This window comes from Diceros bicornis, chromosome 3 (assembly GCF_020826845.1).
Source record: "Diceros bicornis minor isolate mBicDic1 chromosome 3, mDicBic1.mat.cur, whole genome shotgun sequence".
NCBI lineage: Eukaryota > Metazoa > Chordata > Mammalia > Perissodactyla > Rhinocerotidae > Diceros > Diceros bicornis.
The window spans coordinates 80,629,802-80,649,507 of NC_080742.1; the positions used below are offsets into that span (position 1 = coordinate 80,629,802).

Consider the following 19,706-nt stretch of genomic DNA (forward strand, 5'->3'; position numbering starts at 1 on the left):
GAGATCAGGCAGAGCCTCTTTATCAATCTGAATTACAGGATGTCCAGAGAATTCCAAGGAAAGCCTAAATAAAACAAGCAGACTCCACATGGAGTCACCAATATTTCCCAGGGAAAAGTGTGAAGTGCGATTATCAGCCAACCAAAAACAGGACCTACCGCCTACAGTCTTCAAAAGGCTTTTAATCCAAGCAAGGAGGGTACCCTATGGGGCCAGCTCCAACTCACTGAAATGAGAAGCCTGAGCAGAGGTGGGCAAGAGAATAGTCCTGCATGGATAGGAGCCCCCAGCACTGCTGAAGGGCCAAGGGCCCCTGAAGCCACCAAGCTTCTGGAGAACAAGGAGGAAAGCTCATGTCCCCAGATCACACCATTCCACTCCACCTTAAGCATTTTCTGTGCTCCCACAATATCCGTGGTTTCCTCGTTCCTGTGATTTGGCTCTTAGCCCCATTAGCAACTCTAGAAGGTTCTACACTTTCCTCCATCTGTTTCCCTGAGTGGATTCCAGATGGATGCACCAGCAAGAATGGCTGAAACAAGAAGACCGGGCACATCCCTTGCCCCTGCCCAACTTTCCCAACCACCCAGGCCTAATAAAGCTCTTGCCTTAGGCCACAAGCCCAAGGTAGAGAAAGCATACCATTTAGGATGGCCTAGCGAGGCTGGGGTAACACTCTATGTGTACACCAGCCCTAAGGAAGAGGTGAATCTGCACACTCACCCAGTGTGATTCCACAACAACCCTCCGTACAAAAGCAGAGGAGGGGCAAGGTTAGCATTCATGACCTCAACAGCATCATATCTCCTTAGCTCAAACCTCTGTCACTCGTCCACCAGGCCCAAGGTAGTAAAAAAGCGGGAGAAAATATCCATCCCAGTGGGGACAGACTGCCTTCACAATAAACAAAATGACTGCACCTCATTCCTACCTTCTTCAGCTTGCCACTTTTGGTGCCCACGAAAGCCAGAGAGTGATTCTTGTAGACGTATGCAATGACAGAAGTCATGCGGTCCCTGTCCTCCGTGAAGACAGGAATGCCACGCACCATCTCAGACACGCCCAGGGGGGCATTCATATCCAGGCCACAGAAGTTATCATCAATGGTTAAGAGCTGAAAATAAAAAAGCAGAAAAATTAGGGGGGAGCATCAGGGCAATTGGCAGAGGCATTGAGTTAGGGATATATAGAGCTAGAAGAATCCTTAGAGATGGGTCATCTGGTATAAATCCCTCCTTTTTTACATGAAAAAGTCAGCTCCAGAGAAACTAGGTGACCTGTCAACAGTCAATCTAAGAAGATTGTAGGACCATGACAAAAAATCACAGACCCTAGAGTCTCTTTTCACCGTACTCCGGAGTCTCTCTGCCCCTCACCAACCACTCCAGGTGCCAACTTGGTAGCTTAGATTGACTATCATCACCATCACATTGGAAAGCACTGGGCTAGGACCCATGAGTATGGGCTCCAAATGGCTCTGCTTGGGCCTAAGGATGTGGTCTCCACATCTACACTTACTGTTAACCAGACACACAGACGAAGACTTAAGAACGTAGAGTAGAGACCTAGAAACATTAGTACATGAATGACAATACCATGACAGAGGAATGTACAGACAATAGGTTGGGGAAAGGAGGAGTGGGAGAAGTGGAAACTTCATGAATGAACTCAACAGGACACAGTGGTGCCTCACTATGCCCCATATCAGGCTTCCTGTTTCTTGTAGAGCATGGTAAAAAGGGACAGCCCTAGCCTTATCATACCTGCACCAGCATTTCCCAAAGTGTCTTCCATGGAACCCAAGCCCCCTAAGATGCTCTACCATAAAAGCATTCCTCAGGCAAATAATTTTGGGAAATATAGTACATTCTAACACCATGCAAGAGATTCATAATGATTAGTAACAGGAAAGGTCTGAAAAGTCTTTTTAAGAAGAAATATGTTTAACATTCTCTCAGCCTTTCCCAAACATTTTATTCCCTAAACTATTTTGATCGGGCACCTATTAGCATTCCTTAAACAGAATATTCCCTGGATACTCTGTGAGACACACTGACCCAGCTCTTGCTCCTGACTCTGAGACAATTTCAGGAGTCCAGGAACAAATAGGAAAAGTCTTCAGCCCATTTTCCCCAGTGTTTCGGCCGAATCTCTCCCGGTTTTACTCCAGGCCCCCAGATCCCCAAGTAAGCAGAGGGTCACAGTTGGGTTCTGTCCTACTGGGGAGCGTCAAAGACCTTGACAATGTCTGCTGAGGAGCCCCCAGTGCTTGCCACCACCTTGCAGCTTTGGTTTGGCACAGACCTCTCCGGGGCTCTAGGAACCTACACTGGATTTTCCCATCTTTCTCAGAAGAACTGTGTAGCCTTAGAAGAGTTATTCCATCTTCTCATGCTTTTATTTTCCACTCCATAAAGATGAAGGCAACAGCTCCTGCTTTTTGATGGGCTTCCATAAAACCTGTAGAGCTCATGCCTGTAAGTGTCTTTGGACTTTTCAGAGAAAGGAGTGAAATAAAATACAAGGTGTCACTTTTTTAAAGGCTTCAATCCAGCCAAAGAAAAAGGCATCTGGAGAACCAGCAGGCAGGCTCCTGCCAGCTGAGCTGCATGGAAGCGGCCAGTGCTGAGCTTTCCAGGGCCTCGGAGGCCCCTCGGCTCCCTCCCAGAAAGGGGGGTTGGAACGCGCCTTGTCCATCTCAGGGAAGGCAACGTGGTGAGCATCTAAAACCTCTCTCTGACCTCTGCCCTCCCTCCTATCATGGTGGAGGCAGCAGTCAGGACAGGGAGGGGAGAGCATGGGCAGGCCCGGGCAGGCCATGTGCAGAGCAGATGTCTGCTCCATGCCTTTGATCTCCTCCCGCCTCTCTTTCAGGGTCTGGTCCAACAGCCCAGACCAAACACAACTCCTTCTTTCTCCAAAACAAGACAACTATAAGAGTCAAAGTTAGGAGAGAGCTTTCAAGGTCTAGTTTGATCTTTATGATTTTTTCCTAAAATGAGGAAATGGAGGAGGACACAGGTAGTGGAGGATGAAAGAGATGGACAGAAAGAGGAAGAAAAATCCAGATAGAGGGAAGACGATGCCTTCTCCCTGCTGGGCATTCTGAGGGTGGCCTCAGGCAGGCTGCGGATCCTCATGGCCTTGCCTCTTCCTGCCTCCGGTTCATAAGGAGTCCTCGTCCCTGACTTTCTCAGCCCTAAACTGTGCTGCAGGGACCTCTGCCATTAGCAAATGGACCTTGCCCATTATGACCCATTTTCCAAGTAGATGAGGCTGAATGATTGTCCGCTCTGCACAAGGGGAAACTGAGGCGGAGAGAAAGGCAGTCCACGTTTCACAGTCTCCCACCACTCCCGGCACAAACTCACGCCTCACTGACCCGAGGAGGCTTAGGCCACTCAGCCTAAGAATTGCATTTCTGAGTGGTCGGTTACTGAACACCATCCTTCCCCTTGGCTGGGCAGAACCCACACAAATAAGGAAACCACCACCTACAAGAAGAGAGGATGCATTTGGCCGGTTGCAGCACTACATCACTGCTTGCTCAGAGCAGAAAGTCAGGGACCTGTGGGTCCCTGCACCGTGGCACCTTGAGCAGCAAGGGGCTGGGTGAGGAACGTTTTCATGGAAGGAAGCAAGGACAGCTCAGCCTGGCGGCCAGGGCCCTGCAGGTCTGCAGCTCGACATCTCCCTCAAGTCCCCATCAGGAGGCGGGTCTCGGGCTCCTCACCTGTACCTGCCCGTCATCTCCCACATTGCCTCCCTCGTGATGTCATCAGGCTCAAACAAGGCAAGGGCTGCAGCTGGGGCTCCTAAGAAGTGTTGGGATTCCAGGGACAATGATGGCTTTCTCCCTAGGCTCTCCCACGCCTCAGTTTCTCCCTCTGAATGGAGCGCCAGGTGATGAAGGTGGGATTGAGGCCTCTGACAGGTGCAGCCCAAGTCTGCAAGGATGCTGAGACCCCCAGCTGTGGCATGAGGTGGCCTTACTCTGTTTCCTGAAAGCTGGGGCAATGGGGAGGGATTGTTAACACTGAAGTTGTGGAAGAAACACAGGACCTGGGTTCACATGGCAGCTCAGCTGCTTCCAACTACACAACGTGGCCCAAGCTCCTCCTGTTCTCTGAGCCTCCATTTCCTTGACTGTAAAATAGCAAGACAGGAGCGTCACGAGAGCTAGGTGCGATAACAGGCGTGAAGGCACTGGGTAAACTGGAAAGCACTTCATCATTGTAAGGGGATAGTTCATGGTGATGTTTTTGATGGAAATTCTGCCCAGAACAGGGTAAGATGGCTGCAGAGAGCAGCCCTAGCATGCCTCCTGACCAGAACATGGCTCTCTGAGAACACCACTCCACTGGGTCTGAGCTGCAGCCACAGGGTAATTACCGCATGGGAGAAGGAGGAGGGAGAGGGTCCCACAGGGCCCGCAGACCCTGGGACACCAAGGTATAGGGAGCAGATACCAGGGCCATAAGGGCCTTGGAGGGGAAGGCTAATTGGTGAAAGCCTTCGACAGGTGAGGGTTGGCCCAGATTCCTGAGCACCCTGAGCAAGGAGGAGAGTGTCTGCTCTAGTCCCAGCCGAGCCCTCCCCTGGGCCCCACTAACAGTAAGATTAGAGCGGCAGCCTGAGGAACCAGGAAGGGACTGGACTCCACCGTAATCAGGAGCCCAGGCACACCTGCTGGCCCAGGTCATGCTCTTCCTCCACAAATACCCACGAATGAGCTATGGCCACCGTCATCACACTTATTTATTAGACAGCAACTTCATTCTTATAAAGGAAAGATATAAGAGTCTGTTGCATGGGAATATATGTGGTGCCTGCTTGGGCCACCCTAGGAAAAGACCTTGAAGCCTCAGATGAGGCCACACCCTCTGGGGTCCCTTCTGCCCCAATCAGGAAGATAGCAAATCTGCTTTCCACAAATGTCCTCATGGGAGGCATGTCTTATAAATTAAGACTGGTGATCCACTGGATTTCAGTCTTGACCAGGAGCTCAAGGACGGGACCGTGTTTTATGCATCTTTGTACCCTTAGCTTAGTTCCTGGTTCATAGTAGGTTAAGACATATGTGTTGGATGGATGGATGGATGGATGGATAGATGGATGGATGGATGGATGATGGATGGATGGATGCATGGACGGATGGATGGACAACTAAACAAAAGCCTGAGTTTTACAGTGGCTAACACTGTGGAACTAGAGCCAAAAGGCCTGGGTTTGAATCCCAGTCCTGCCACTTAATGCTGTGTGAACTTACACAAGTTATTTAACCTCTCTGTGCCTCAGTTTATCATCAGCAGAATGGGGATAATAAGAACGCTATATACTTCATAGTGCTGTGGTGAAGATTAAATGATTTAATACATGTAGAACACTATCTGGCACTTAAGTGCTATGGGAGTGCTAACTCTATTATTATTTGTCATCGTTAGACAATTCAGACAATCTTTGTGAGTCTCAGTGTCTTTGGGGAAATTCACGGTACCTGCCTCAGAGAGGTGTTATCAAGATTAAAGGGCCTAAAGTTATTAAGATGAAATCACAAAAGTGGAACTTCCTAAAGATCTATCAGGCCAATGAGGCTGAAGGAAGGAGCAGAGGAATGGATTTAGCCCTATTCATTAGAAATGCAAATTCTTGGGCTCCCCTCCCTACCTACTGAATCAGAAACTCTGGGGGTGGAGCTCAGGGATCTGCATCTTAGCACCCTTCCAGGTGGTTCTGCTGCACACTGAGGTTTGAGAAGCAGTGGCCTAGATCACCTTGGAGGTTCCTTCCTTGCTGAGGGTGCCATAGACCGTGCCAAGGAGAGAACGGCATGTGACAAGCATAACCACTCTGCAGCACGAGCTGCTGGACCCGGATGCAGAGAGCCCCCATGGCAGCCTCCCCAGGACCTGCAAGTGGCCGTGGTGGAGGTGGCGTGGGGAGCCAGAGCTGACACTCTGAATTACAATCTAATGGCTTACCACGCTTCCCTCGCACACAGCAGCAAAGGTTACCGTGCAATTAGGTGCCGCTACATACAAATGACAGAGCAGTTACGGTTACTTTACCAATTACAGGGAAATTGCTCCCACTCTGCAGAGAGACTGGCACTCTGAAAAGCTCTATCATCTCCATGGAAAGGGGATTTTAAATGCTGCCAGCATCCTTCCTCTCATAGTCTCTCCAGGCTCTGGGGTGGTGCTGCAAAGCAGCCACCCGAGGACCCCAGAAGTGTCTGGTGGTCTCCGTGGACACTCGCTGAGAAGAGCTGAAGAAGGTGGCAGATCCGGGAGACAGTGGGCACATGTTCTCTGGAGCCCCTTGGAACAGCCCCCAACCCCCTGCCCTCATGACACACTCATATAAGGAACCACTATCACCCTGACACCTGTGTTAATTCATCTTGAAGACCAAGCATGATGAGGTGGGGTGGTCACCTGATCTTGAAATCACTCCTCCCCTGGCTGGCCTGGCCCCTGAGCTGGTCCCTCATGGCACCTCCCCTGCCAAGTGGAGCTGTTTTAGTCCCACCCTTGGTTGCCACACCTTTGCAGAAACCCCACATTGAGTCTTTACTATGGAAAGGTCAGAAGTAGGCCAGAGCTCAACCGTCCAAATGCAGTGCTAATGAGGTAAAGCTCACCAAGTTCATCCCCCTGTGGGCCAATTAGCTCAGCTCTGGGACACAGTCTCTTCCATAGCCATAGGCTGCCCCTCTTGCCCCAGGCATCCACTGTTTACAAATATCCTGAACTGATCCAAAAGAGGCCAACCAGGGAGCCAGTGGGGATGGACGGATGCAGCCGACTCCTCCAATCACGGATGCTTCTGCCAACTGCTCTGCACCAGTTGCAGCAGTCTCTGAGCCCAGGTCAGAAAATACAAAGTCAGACCTTGTCCTCCCATTGCTCATTGGCAGTTCCTGGTCTAGCAGAGAGAGAAGTCCTTCCATCTGGGAGCAAACCAGCTCTATTTCCCTTCCTGAGCTCCACCACACTGACCCCCAAAGCTGGGAGGCCAGACCATTATCCAGAGGAAGAAGGCATCAGAGATTTACCCAAGCTCACCCACTGTGGAGCCTTTAGTTGGGCCTTTTTCCATCAAACTTTTGGTCTGTTAGGCTATTGGAATCCCTGTTTCCCTTAGGGGAAACTGAGGCACTAAATGAAAACCACACTATTTGCTGTTCCTCACTTATTAATTTGCCTAAGAACACTTAGGAAGGACCCACTAAGCACCAAGCACCAGGTGAGGACCCAATATGAAGATGAAAACGTCTCAGTTTCTGCCCCTTTCCTGGTTGAGAAGACAGACACAAGCCATGGTTAGACAAAGCCATATGTGCTCTGCTTCAGTTACATACCCCGCACTGGGGATACAGATGGCACGGCCACCAGCTGCCTGGGGAAATAGCAGGGCTTTGCGGAAGGATGTGGTGGGGCCCAGTTCTGAGTTCTCTGTGCAGTACAATGTATGGCCACTCTTTCACACATCGTGCTATTCCAGAGAAGGAAAATAACTCAAGAACTTAGAATCCAACAGCCCCATTTTACAGAAGAGGAAATTGAGGCCTAGAGAGTGAAATGACCCTCCCCTCCGTGACCTATCAAGTTATGAGAAAATAGGTACCAGCACTCCAAATTCCCTGTCCAGAGGGAAGAAACTGATCTTACATACGGGCTTCCTCTGGGGTTGCTAGAGAGTGGCTCCAAAAAATCCTGTTCCAGCATCAGAGGACCTACTCTCAGGATCAGAGACTGCTGGGGGAAGAGCCGGGCCTCTACTTTTTTCCTGCTGTCCAGGATAGTGCTCTGCCCTCCATGATCTCTGGAAGGAGCTAGCTCTCCCCTCCAGAGGAGGCCCTTAGCCAATCATCAGAGCCGGGATTCCTCCTTTCCTGGGCCTGTTTGTCCCAAAGGAAAGAGATAGCTGAAGTTTCAAAAAGAAATACAAGTTAGGAGAAAAAGAGGAGGGAAGCCCATGAGGTGCCTGCTGATATGGAAAGAAAAGGTCTTTAGATTCTTCATGCTCAGCACCCCTAAATTTCTTTCCATTAATTAATTACACTCACACATTCACACACACGCTGGGAGCTGACCATTGCAGATCTCTGCTGGACATGGGGAATCAGTGGGATTTCTTCTTAAAGGGAGATATTGATCAGATAAGCTATAGTAGCTCATGTCTAAATATAGACTCCAGTCATACAGCTCTCCAGTCCCGGAAGATAATGATCACCCACTTATTGGGGGCCATAGCTCAGATATGACCGCTGACCCATATGGTGCCCATATATGCACCAGGTTCTGATGTATCTGCCCCTTGAGATCACTGGGCACCCTCCAACAGCAGGAGGAGAGGTAAGCAGAGTCCTCAGGGAGGCAGAAACTTCTCGGGGAGGCTCTAGTAGGCTTAGGTTTACTCTCATCAGAAAGCCTCTTACTCCATAAACATTCCCATGTGTTTGAGTGCTCATCTTTGCAACAAAGACAGACATTTAAAAATTGGACTATACAACCCTCTGATTGCTTTACTGTTCTGCATAAACTTTCCATTCTCTTTTGTGACTTCTAACTCTTCCCTGAAGGTCTGGCCAATGGCCCGTTCTGACTCTATGCGGTTGAATTTCCAAAGCCACAGAAGTCCTGCAACAGGCAAAGGCTGGCCCCACACCTCGGCCGTGAGCACAGACATCAGAAATGGAACGCAAGAAGGAGGCCTCAGCCACTTCGTTACTAATGCATTATCTCAGAATGATTCTTTATTATGTCTTTTTCAATGAGATTGTAGGAAAATGAATGTGTACAGAGAAACAGAGGGGAAGCCAGCAAACCACAGCCACAATAACCTAGTTAGACAAACACGTTATTGGAGGGAATTCATGAAAATTGGCTCAGGGTTGGAAAAACAACCCAACAAATTACACCAAGGTTCCCAAGAGCCAAGCGTCCTGTCTCTAAGCATCTCAGAAAGGAACGGTGCTGAAATATAGGATGGAAGGCCATGGTGTTTTAGGAGCTCCGCGTGTGTGTCTGGGGGGGGGGGGGGCGAGGGGGGGGCTTCTGATGCAAACATCCATTGAATTAGTGCACTTAACTACCTATGGAACAATGAAAGTGATTTGCTAAAAGCAACACTTATTTTTGTAATCATTTGGATATTTCTATGTGTTTTGAGACTGTCTGTGGCCCAATCCCACCATATATCTAAGTGGTCTTTCACCCACCATGATAACAAGCTATCCTTCTAACATGAAACTAATGCCACTAATTTGAGCTGCTTTCCCAGGAGAGGGGCGTTAAGCCATGCACATTCTCTGCAGGCCTGGCTGTAACCAACGTGAGCTGTAGCAATGCACCCCTCCTAGGAGTTGCTGAGTATAGCGGGCAGAAAGCAGCTCCAACTAGGATCTGGGGGGTTAAACCTATGACCTTTTCCTCATTAGCTCAGCCATTGAAAGCCCGGGTTCCTCCCTCTGACAAGCAGACAGGGCCATGACACCATGACCCAAGCTATGGGCCAGCCAAGCAAGAGAATCAAGATCCAGACTCCACTGGGCCAGTTCTGCAGACGGCCACCACACTGGGCTAGTCCAGCAGTCAACACCGGACCCATGGGACACACCAGGGAAGACATCTCAGTATTGCGAACGGAACCAAGCAAAACCCATCTGGGTGCTGCCCCTCTCCTTTTGTACCTTAGCTGCAGAGGTCCTCAGTGCCTACATGTCAAGGGCAAAGAAACCCCATGCAGTCCATCAATCCCAGGTTCCCACTCCCTGCCCAGTCTACTGTAGACAACCTCAGCCGCCACTAGAACTGTAATTGGAGTGGGGCACGCCACAATGATTAAGTTTGTGTGTTTTCTGGCGGGCGCTAGGAAGCAGTGGCCCTGCTCGCCAGGCTGAATTATGGGGTAGGTCATTCCCTTGTTAGAGGGAGTAAATTTTATTAGCCCCACTCTTGTTGCCGTGTAGCTTCCCCTCTTGCTCTTCAGGCCCATGTGTGAGTCTGGATAATGTTGCCTGCATGCGGGATAAATCAGCCAAACAAATCCCATTATATTTTGGAACACTGACAGAGACACAGTAATGACACCAAGACCGGGGAAAGATGCGGGCTTTCTTCTCTCCCGCTGATCCCGTTTCATGAACGTGGATGGCATGCGGGGCCCAGTCCACTAGGAAAACCATGCAAATCGACAGGCCAAATGGAGAATTCCTTTAGTTGTCTTTTTTCTTCTCTCCACCAACTTTGCTAATGAAAGGAAGCAAGCGCCGCGTGCCGACTCGTAATCATTCCCTCTGCCTTGCAAAAACTAAGGGACACCTGAAGGTAACAGCAGGGAGGTCTGGCCCGAAGTGGATCCCCTCCTTCCAATGCCTTGACTTAGCATTCACAACGTGCGCCGGAGGGAAAGGAAGGTGAGTGGAGCCTATTCCAGGCCTGGGATACTGAATGTGACATCTGGGTTAGGGGCAGCCCAAATCTCTCAAACGCCGATATTGCAGAGAAAAAAGACAAGTATGAAATCACAGCAATATTATTAAGTCCCTTTTTGTCCCATCGGGTGGTTATTATAACCAGAGGAACATATACAGATGGTGCTCTGAAGATGTTTAAGTGTCCTACAAATATAAGGGGCTCTGTGTCTGTCATTATTTGTTAATATCTGTGTATTTCTCTTTCCTTAGGAGTCTCAGCACACTTTATTAAAGGGATATTATTTTACCACTTCCTTCTTGAAGATGAAAGGTATAATTCAAAGCAAAAGGAAACTGCTCACCAGCCCAGTGACATCTCATGAGCTGGGACTGGCTGAGACCCAAAGATCCAAATTCTCAGGCCAGTATCCTGGCCAAGACGCCACCCTGTGAGGATGACAGGAATTGAAGGAAAGGCCTAGAAATGCAGATCAGGATTGTTAAATCAGGCTGGTCTGTGTGCTGATTGAAGGAGAGGTTCGGCTGCCAATTTTGGCTGGGCTATCGCACACCCTATGGGGTGCGTGTGTGCACGTGAGAGAGAAATCTCGCTGTATTAGCTGCTTCGTGTCGTGTGTGGGTGAGGGAGATTAAGTCACAGAAAGAGGGAGGCAGAAGGAGTCTCCGAGATGACCGTGCAGAGAGTGAGTGTAAGTGAGGTAGTGGGACACAGCAGAGAGAACAACAGGCAGGAATGAGGGGCAAAGGACTCCACGAGAAAATGAGTCCGACATCCAGAACACGGAGAACGCGTGTGCACACGTGGGTATTTTCATAGGTGTGCAGACCTCTGTGCTGGGGTTCATGAAGTAGACGGCTCAGCAATAGGACGCAGCATTGCATGGCCCCACATCCTGATCTCTGACTCGGTAAACCCTGTACTGAGGTCTCTTGACAGCTGTCTGTGTTAAAATTCTGCATATCTGATTCCTGGGTCCCATCACTCTCCTTGCTGACTTGATGGGCTCTAGGGTAGCATCTTGGGAGGATGTGCCCAGCCTAGGGGGCCAACTCCAAGACCCTTCCTCTCACCAGGCCCAGCATACCACCCAGGGCTTGGCCACTATCCTGTATCCCAAAGTGCATTTGTACTTAGCTGGGAGGCAACTTTCATTGCAAAGCTCACTGGCCAAAAAGAGAAAGCTGGGTGACATGTCAACTGAATACCTGGAACCGAAGCCATCTCAAAGGGGAGAGGAGTGAAGACTTGATTCTATAAAGACTGGGGTTGTGATATGGCAGCCCCCCAAATGCTAAACCAGAAGTCTGGAGTATGGGGTTAATGGGCTGTGAGGGGTGAGTGTTTGTGCCAATGTGAAAGGAGATTTGTGATGCGTGCTCGCACCGGGACTTAAGTGTGGTATACGGCGTGCATGTTTAGTGGGCCACAGTGTGTGTGTGTGTGGTATGTGTGTGTGTGTGCGTGTGTGTGTGTGTGAAATGTAGTGGAGTTGAGAAGGCAGGGCTGGGCAAGCAAGAGGAGGAGTTCCTGGTCTGAGAGAGGACTGTGACTGAGCAGAAAGAGAAAACTCTGCCCAGTGCCATAAACAACAGGATACATCCCCTCTAGTCAGAGCCGCACTTCCTGCCGACAGGGAAAGAAAACACCCCAAGCAGACTGGCAGAAACCAGCACCCGGAGCCTGGGATGGCTGCCTGGCCCCTCCAGATGCTCACTCTCCTGGAGTTTCAGGATCCCAGGCGCCAGACGAACCTCAATGACCATCCAGGCTGGGATGGGAGGCCAGCCTGCATCCAGGGGGTGACCCTGTCTGGGATGTAAGAGTCAAAGCAACAGCACATATGAATGGGGTTCCCCTTCACCACTCCTCGCTGTGGGACATGAAGCAAAGCTTGGGGTTAAAAATCAAAAGCTCAGTCCCTGTGCCTCTATAACCCTTGTGGGGCTGGGCAGGGCTGGTAGGTAAACCGGACACTAGATAGGCGCTTGGTCTAGCAACGGTTCTCAACCAGGGGCTTCCGGAAATGCGGGACGCTTTTCTAGTTCTTGCTGACTGGGGAGTCCCATTGGCTCTAGGGCCCCAGACCGTAAATGCCCTGCAATGCCCAGACAGTCCCTGCACCATGAACTGTCCCACCCCAGACACCACCAGCACACCACTGAGAAACACCAGCGGGAAAAGCACTAGCTGAGAATTAGGATGCATAGTAGGTTCCAGTCTATGAATTACATGACCTTGAGTGAAGTACTTGACTTTCCCCTTCCTCCATTTCCTCAGCTGGAGAGGATGTCTGCCTTTTCTATCATCCTACAGCACTGTTGAGGGAAGAAAAGGAGGAGATGAATCCCTCTCTAAACTCTCAGGCACTGTACAAACTCCTGTAGTGGCATCGTCAGGCAGCTCAGAGGCCACCAATCTGCTCCCACTACTGAGGCTTAACAGGCGGGAGGCGGTGATTCTGGATAATAGTTTCTACCCCAAGGACCTACATTTTCTGTAGGAAGGTCACTCTTAAGTTCAAGTCTTGAGGGGAAGATTAAGAAGCTGATTTTTGCCCCATCCAACCTTATCAGCACTAAAGCCAACACTGCCTGACTCCTACGTCCACTTCTCAATTGGTTCCAAACTCAGGGAAGATTTAAATGGAGTGAGCGACTGTCACTCCCATGACCATAGCCATTGTTCCCCTCACACAGGCCGAAATGACCTGTTGAGTGCATCTCTGTCCTGGGCTCTTGGGCTCCTGGAGACCGATGTCACTTCATGATTCTTGGCATCCACTGGGAGAGAAAATATTGCCAAGGGCCTAATAAATATTTCATCCATTCATTAAGTCATTTGGAGGCAGAAGGGCTAGTGTTCTGTGAGGTTATCCCAGAAGGCTGAAGAAAGGTTGAGGAGGTATAGATAGCCATGCCTGGAGGACTCCAGGATGGCAGGCCGCTTGGCCCATGTACAACACAAGAGCCTTGGCCCACAACAGCACACTCTCCGGCCCGTCTGCCTCACTCCAGCTCAGGAGCGTCAGGGCTCCCAGAAAAGGGCCGGGAGCTGTCACCTTGGCCCACTCAGGGCCATGGCACATGACAGAAGCCACAGGCTATGGGATCCTCATCCCAACTGTCATGTGCTCTGCAAACAGAGGGTTTCAGGAGCCTGGGTGGCAGCCTTCAAAAGGACCAGACAGAGGGACCATCCCAGTGCTGAGCAACAGAAACAGACAAATTACGTCATTATCATTAACCCACCTGGATGCATATCAGCAAAGGGCCTCGAGTTGGTCTTTACTCCCCTGAAGCCCGAGACAAACTGGAACCCCTGGCTGATCCCTCTGGGACCCTTCTTCTGCCCATGCCCTCCTGGGATCCTTAGAGCAATTTTCAGATGCTAGCCCATTTGTTCTTGGATACTTCTTTCCATTCAGGCTGGGAAAAACCAGGACAGAGGAAAAGAATGGCCCAGAAGGCAAAGGTAGAAGCAGCTACCATCCTCCACAAGCACGAGAAAACCCCTTGGCTGCTTCCCCAGCCTCTACACCCAACACCCACTCAGGGATTTGCATCTGCAACGAGCGTTTACATTCCCGGCAACACATTCTCCTGAGGAGGCCACTCCTAGCCGGCTAGCCCTTATCTCTGACGTGGGCTCAGTAAGCCTTTGTGAATCACCTGAAATAAAAAAACCAGGGAGCTCTCTAGGGGCCTGCAGACTGAGCTCCAGCCTCACAAGCCAACACTTCTCCCTCCGCCTGGTCACCAGGCTGTAGCCCACCACGTGGCTCCACGGATGCCCCATGGCATGGCAGGCCGAGTTGCACAGGTGTTCTCTTCCCTGAACACAGCCAAAGGGGCAGCTGGGGCCTAGTGAGGGGGTCAGGGGCCCCAGGGCTTATATTGCTCCCTGCCTGAGTTCTGGAGGCATGAGTTCAGGGGAAGGAATGTGGGTCCCAGGAAATGGAAGGGGCCAGAAATTCCAGAAGAGTCCCACGGGATAAGCATTCTAGCCTAGGGAATCAGGACAACAGGAGCACAACAAAAATGAATCACTGGTCAAAATGTACAAACTTTCAGTTACAAAATAAATAAGTCCTGGGGATGTAATGTACAGCATGGTGACTATAGTTAATAATACTGTATTGTATATTTGAAAGTTGCTAAGAGAGTAGGTAGATCTTAAAAGTTCTCATCACAAGAAAAAAATTTTGTAACTATGCGTGGTTAACTAGACTTATCGTGGTGATCATTTCACAGTATATACAAATATTGAATCATTATGTTGTACACTTGAAACTAACACAATGTTATATGTCAATTATATCTCAATTAAAAAAATAAACCACTAATCCTACCCCCTTTTCAAGCTCTTTGAGTTGTAACCATGATAAAATGCACAGGAGACCACTACCCTACAAACACAAGACCTAAAAGTCAAGCTCCTGGGCCTTACGCTCCCCTCCTCCATTTTCCTACAGCTGAAACGCCATAGGACAGAGGCCATCTGAGATTCGGTTCCGCTTCACAGGCCTCAAGGGAATCTTGGACTCAGAGGCAAAAAAGAACTCCAGAGTTCATCTCCTCCATCCCTGCCTGAAGGCAGGATGGGAAAAGGAAAAGGAACCCAACAGCTGTGTGAATAGGTGGAGGAAAAGCTGGGTTTGCAAATGGTGTGCCCACAAGGACCCTCAATAGGGATGCTCAGGAGCCTGGCCTGGCTGATGGCATGTGAAACTTGTGTGGTCTGAGCTGAGGCCCAATGAGGTGTAGCCGAGCGCCGGAGCAGAGAAACTCAAGTATCCGCCAAATCAAAGGAAACTGATACTGTGCATTAAAAGCTGCACGGCCTTTTCGAGCGGCTGGCGAGACAGCCCCAGCCCTGTGCCGAGTTTCTGGCCTCGTCCTTTCTGCTCTCAGCCTGAACTTGCCTCTAACTTGAAAGGGCTAATTAAAGCCAAAAGAAAAATCAAAAGCTTGTTATCTGGCTCCATTACTCCCAGGCCTGGCATTTGCCTGCCTCTCAAAGCTGTTTTCCCTCTGTTCTCTCCAAGGCCACCACGCAGTGTTGGGACCTGCAACTCTGCAGACGTCCATGACGAACTTCGCTTTTTGTTCTGTGGCAGGGAGCAAGGGCGGGACAAACACCTGCCAACGGGCAGCCAGGCCAATCCCCGAAGCTGATTTTACTCCCAGAAGCATCGCCCCAAAAGACAGGATAGGAGCAAGTTTTCTACGGAAAAGTGTCTACAGAAAAAATAGCCAATCCCTCTGATCTCAAAAGAACTTGTTATTTAGTAAGCACACAGCATAAACTTGCCATTTCCTAACACAGGATGTATGTGCATGTTCATGGGGGTATTTATTGTATATGTGCACACGTGCGTATATAGGTGTGTATGTGCGTGCGTGCATGTGTGCAAGTGTGGCAATGAGAGGCAAAGGGGATTCTCCTCAGCGCTGTCTCTGCCATTCACTCACAAGATATGTGAGCTTGAGGAATCCATTCCCCTTGTTGCGTCTCCAAATGAAAGTAAAGAGCAGAGGATGTCTAAAGGCCTTCTCCAGGCCAACGTTCCAATGCATCTCCCCAGGGACCTACACTTGAGTGTGTAACGGACACACACACAGCACAGCAGTGGGCCTGTCATTTATTGTTTTCGTTTGGGAGCAGTTCCTGGTGCTCCAAGTTCATAAACCTGCCTCATAAACTCTCTTGACTGGATCAGCTACTGTCCCAAACCAAAGGCCCCAAAAGATATGTCACCTGCTAGGGCTCAGCAGACACAGTGGAGTCCCTTCAATTCCCTGGCCTGGCAGTGATTGTCAATTTGTTGCTTTCTTTGGCCCACGGCACCTCTCCCATTTCCTTTGTGACACTAGGGGTCTCTTGGCTTTTCAGAACATCCAAGAAGAAATGATATCTTTTAGTTTCAGCCAAGGTAACTGGAAAACTCAGCCTAGGCCACTGGAAAACAGCCGGAGCCTAAATGTTAGGGCATCAAAGGCAAACTCTGCTGAGTTCCTTCTTTCTCCTCGGTCTCCCCCACTCCCACGCCAAATCCCAATGACTGGAGAAGTGGCCTCACTGCATGCTGGGGTGGGGGGGGTGCCAGTGTCCTCTGAGACCTGCTTGGCAAGTAGCCATACTTTATGGAGGGAAATTTACACTTTTTTTTTTTTTTTTTTTTTTGGTGAGGAAGATTGTCCCTGAGCTAATATCTGTTGCCAATCTTCCTCTTTTTGCTTGAGGAAGACTGGCCCTGAGCTAACATCTGTGCCCACCTTCCTCTACTTTATATGGGACGCCGCCACAGCATGGCTTGATGAGCAGTGTGTAGGTCTGCGCCCGGGATCCAAACCCGCAAACCCTGGGCCACCGAAGCAGAGCACGTGAACTTAACCATTACACCACCAGGCCAACCTCAAAACTTACATTTTTTAAATCAGTCAAAATACATCTTCCTAATATGGAATTCTACCAAAGTTTAACTAGTAGTCAAGAATCACATCTGTGCAAATGCGTACTTCTACCTGATGGGTAAATCTTCCTTTTTTCTCTCTACATTAAGATTACAGGATAGATTTTCTCAAACTAGGTTCATAATCTTTTAAATGGGCAATAAAAAAGAAAAGAGGACAGGAGAGTGACATAGGGCATAGAAGATGCCAACAGCTGAGCCTTCCAAGTCACTTGAAGAATGATTGAGAAAAAATTTAGATCTTTCTAAAGATGAACAGACGTCAAGCCACAGAAAGACAGCTGCTTTTCATGTCTGATCTCAAGTGAGTTAGGCTGGGAGAGGCAGGAGGCCGTAATCACCCAGCAAGGCAGCAGCCTGAGTGCCAGCCTGTCCCTCAGGTCCCACAGGCCCTGGGAAGGCCTCCTACACCAACCCTTCATCTCCCCTTCCTCTGTTTCCGTCAGCATTCCTGCCACCCAGAACTGTTCCTTGGCTGCTTCCTAACTTAGTGACGTGTCTCTTCCACGGAACTGTGCACACAGAAGATGCTTAATAAATGCTGTTTTCTAAGCAAGCTCTACTTTCCCCTCAGTTCACTGGCCTCTCACCTACTTCTTCTGCTCTCCTTTTGCCATTTCCTAAAGATACACAAGGGGCTAAAAACATAACTCTCCTGAAGTTTTTTATTTACCCCAAATGTGGCATGACTGGCCGAATACACCCAGTAATGGTTTTATTCTAAGCTCCCTCCTCACTCCGTCAATGGTTTTATTCTAAGTTCCCAGGAAAGTGATTGGCAGGCATGGTCGCTGAGAAGGGTGGGTACCCATCTTGTCCCCCAGCACACAGTAACCTAGCCTTCCACAACGCCTGGTACATATGACATCTACGTAACACAATCCCGCCTACTCCTAGCACTACATCCTATAACCAGGGAGCCAATACGGAACAGAAGAAAGGACCGTAATAGGACATCTGTGTTTTAGCTCCAGCTCTGCCTCTTATAAGCTCAATCAAGGTCACAGCACATTTGAGCTGGTGATGATTAGAGTCTGATGAGACCCAGAGATGGGATATACTTGTCCCATCTGAAAAACGGGACAGGTGATTAACACCCCACGGAGGCCACAGGCTAGGCCCTCCCTCCACACCACGCCATCACGCCCCGCAGCCCCTCCTCTGACTCACCGCGCTGCTGCAGGGAATGTCCTTCACCTTGAGCCAGGCCAGGTCCAGCGTGCCCTCGCCCCGGTAGCAGGACTGCAACCGCTCCTTAATGCGGTCGTTGATCTGCTTCAAGATGAAGATGCACAGGGCCGACTCATCCAGGGATTTCATTTTCCGCTTCTGGCCCTTGGAGAAGACAGTGAAGAGGAGATCATCCTCTGAATGGACTCCGAGGGTCCGGGCAAGCATGGCCCCGGCTTTGGACAGGTAGGCAGCCTGCAGCAAGCGGTACTCCACTCCACCGCGCTCACAGCCGATGGGCACCTCCACATAGGAGTTGAAGGCAGTGTCCTCCTTGCAAAGCCTCACAAGCTTGGACGTATAAACCTGTTCCTTTGTGGTGGAGCCTGGGGGAGACACCATCTCAGGCTGAAGGGTCAAAAAGTAGACAAAGTTGCCACTGCTGAAGCCATAGACATAGTAGATATCAAAGTCAGGGATGACGGTGAAGGTGTCGGAAGGGATCTTAATCATCGAGGCCACAAACTCATCATGGAAGACATAAGCGAACATGCCATCTGCCTCCGAGTTCTTGGTCAGCTTCCGGCTGGAGATGGTAGGGAAATACTCTGGCTTCCCATCCACTGCGGTGGCAATGAAGAGCTTGTCGTCCAGGTTGCTGTAGGAGACGATCACTCCAAAGACCGAGCCACTCTCGTTGACTCCCGACAGGTAGTGTTCCTTCTTGTGAAAGGGCTCCCCCAGCTTGAAAAGGTCCTCCAGCCTCAGGAGCTTGCAGATGCCTTGATACAGGCTCCCACAAGCAATCAGCCTGTTCTCCTTGTAGTCTATCAGGAGCATCTTGTTGACGTTGTTGGTCGTGGCCAGGGGCTCGTTGCATGTCTGGACGATGCGGGGTGGGTAACACTTGGGGTTGTCCTCATCTGGCCCTGTCTGGTGGGTCACCAAGACCTTCAGGTCACTGGAGAGCTTGTAGATCCGGTTGACAGCCCCCAAGTAAATGTGCCCTGTCCTCTCATCCACCACCAGGTGGTTGAAGCCCTCAGCTGGCTCCCCGCGGAATGTGACAAAAGACCGCTTCTGGGACAGCGGGGGTGGCTGCCGGGGGAGCAGAGTGGAGGAGCCCATCCCCACCATCAGGAGATGGGAGAGCAGGCAAGTCCACTTCCAAGGCATGGCTTTCATTTCAGAGACTGGTCCTCGCGGCACGGCAGCACTCAGCACAGCGGGCTCCTCAGAGCGCCAGGACTCAGGAGTGGTGGCTCCCTGTGGAGGAAAGGAAAGATGTGATGCTGCAAGACAACAGTGGAGGCTTAGTTTCACCCCATACCTCGTCTGGGTGGACCCTCAAAGCATTCTGCACATGCGAAAACAGAGAACTGCACTGGGGGAAGCTGCAGGCCAAGGCACCCAGCCCCTGTGGGTGTGACAGCCAGAGCCGCGTGGCAGCAGCCCCAGGAGGGTACTTCAATCATAATAACAGTAATAATAGTGACAGTAATAATAAGGATAATAGTGATGATGATGATGATGATGAGACACAGCCATTGACTGTCAAGCGCCTGACTTTGTGTCAGTCACTATCCAGCACCTTCCAGAGACTGTCTCATTTCATCCTA

The 19,706-nt window shown here is 50.1% G+C and overlaps 1 protein-coding gene across 1 annotated transcript; it reads right to left on the reverse strand.

Annotated features, from left to right (window-relative positions):
* Positions 1–204: 204 nt before the first annotated feature.
* On the reverse strand, positions 205–19,336 carry LOC131400058 (plexin-A4-like). Its single transcript, XM_058534741.1, has 3 exons — positions 18,088–19,336; positions 932–1,114; positions 205–330 (listed from the first exon to the last, which is right to left on the reverse strand). The coding sequence occupies exons 1-3, from the start codon at positions 19,270–19,272 to the stop codon at positions 205–207; spliced, it is 1,494 nt and encodes a 497-aa protein (XP_058390724.1). The 5' UTR covers positions 19,273–19,336.
* Positions 19,337–19,706: the final 370 nt, after the last annotated feature.

Bases quoted from the DNA above. Each gene is read 5' to 3' on its own strand.
- LOC131400058 (XM_058534741.1), bottom strand. From the start codon at position 19,272: ATGAAAGCCATGCCTTGGAAGTGGACTTGCCTGCTCTCCCATCTCCTG. The intron at 1,115-18,087 runs GTGAGTCAGAGG...TTTTATTTTCAG, and splicing joins ACATTCCCTGCAGCAGCGCG to CTCTTAACCATTGATGATAA. The intron at 331-931 runs GTAGGAATGAGG...CTTGTTCTCCAG, and splicing joins AAAGTGGCAAGCTGAAGAAG to AAGCTTGGTGGCTTCAGGGG.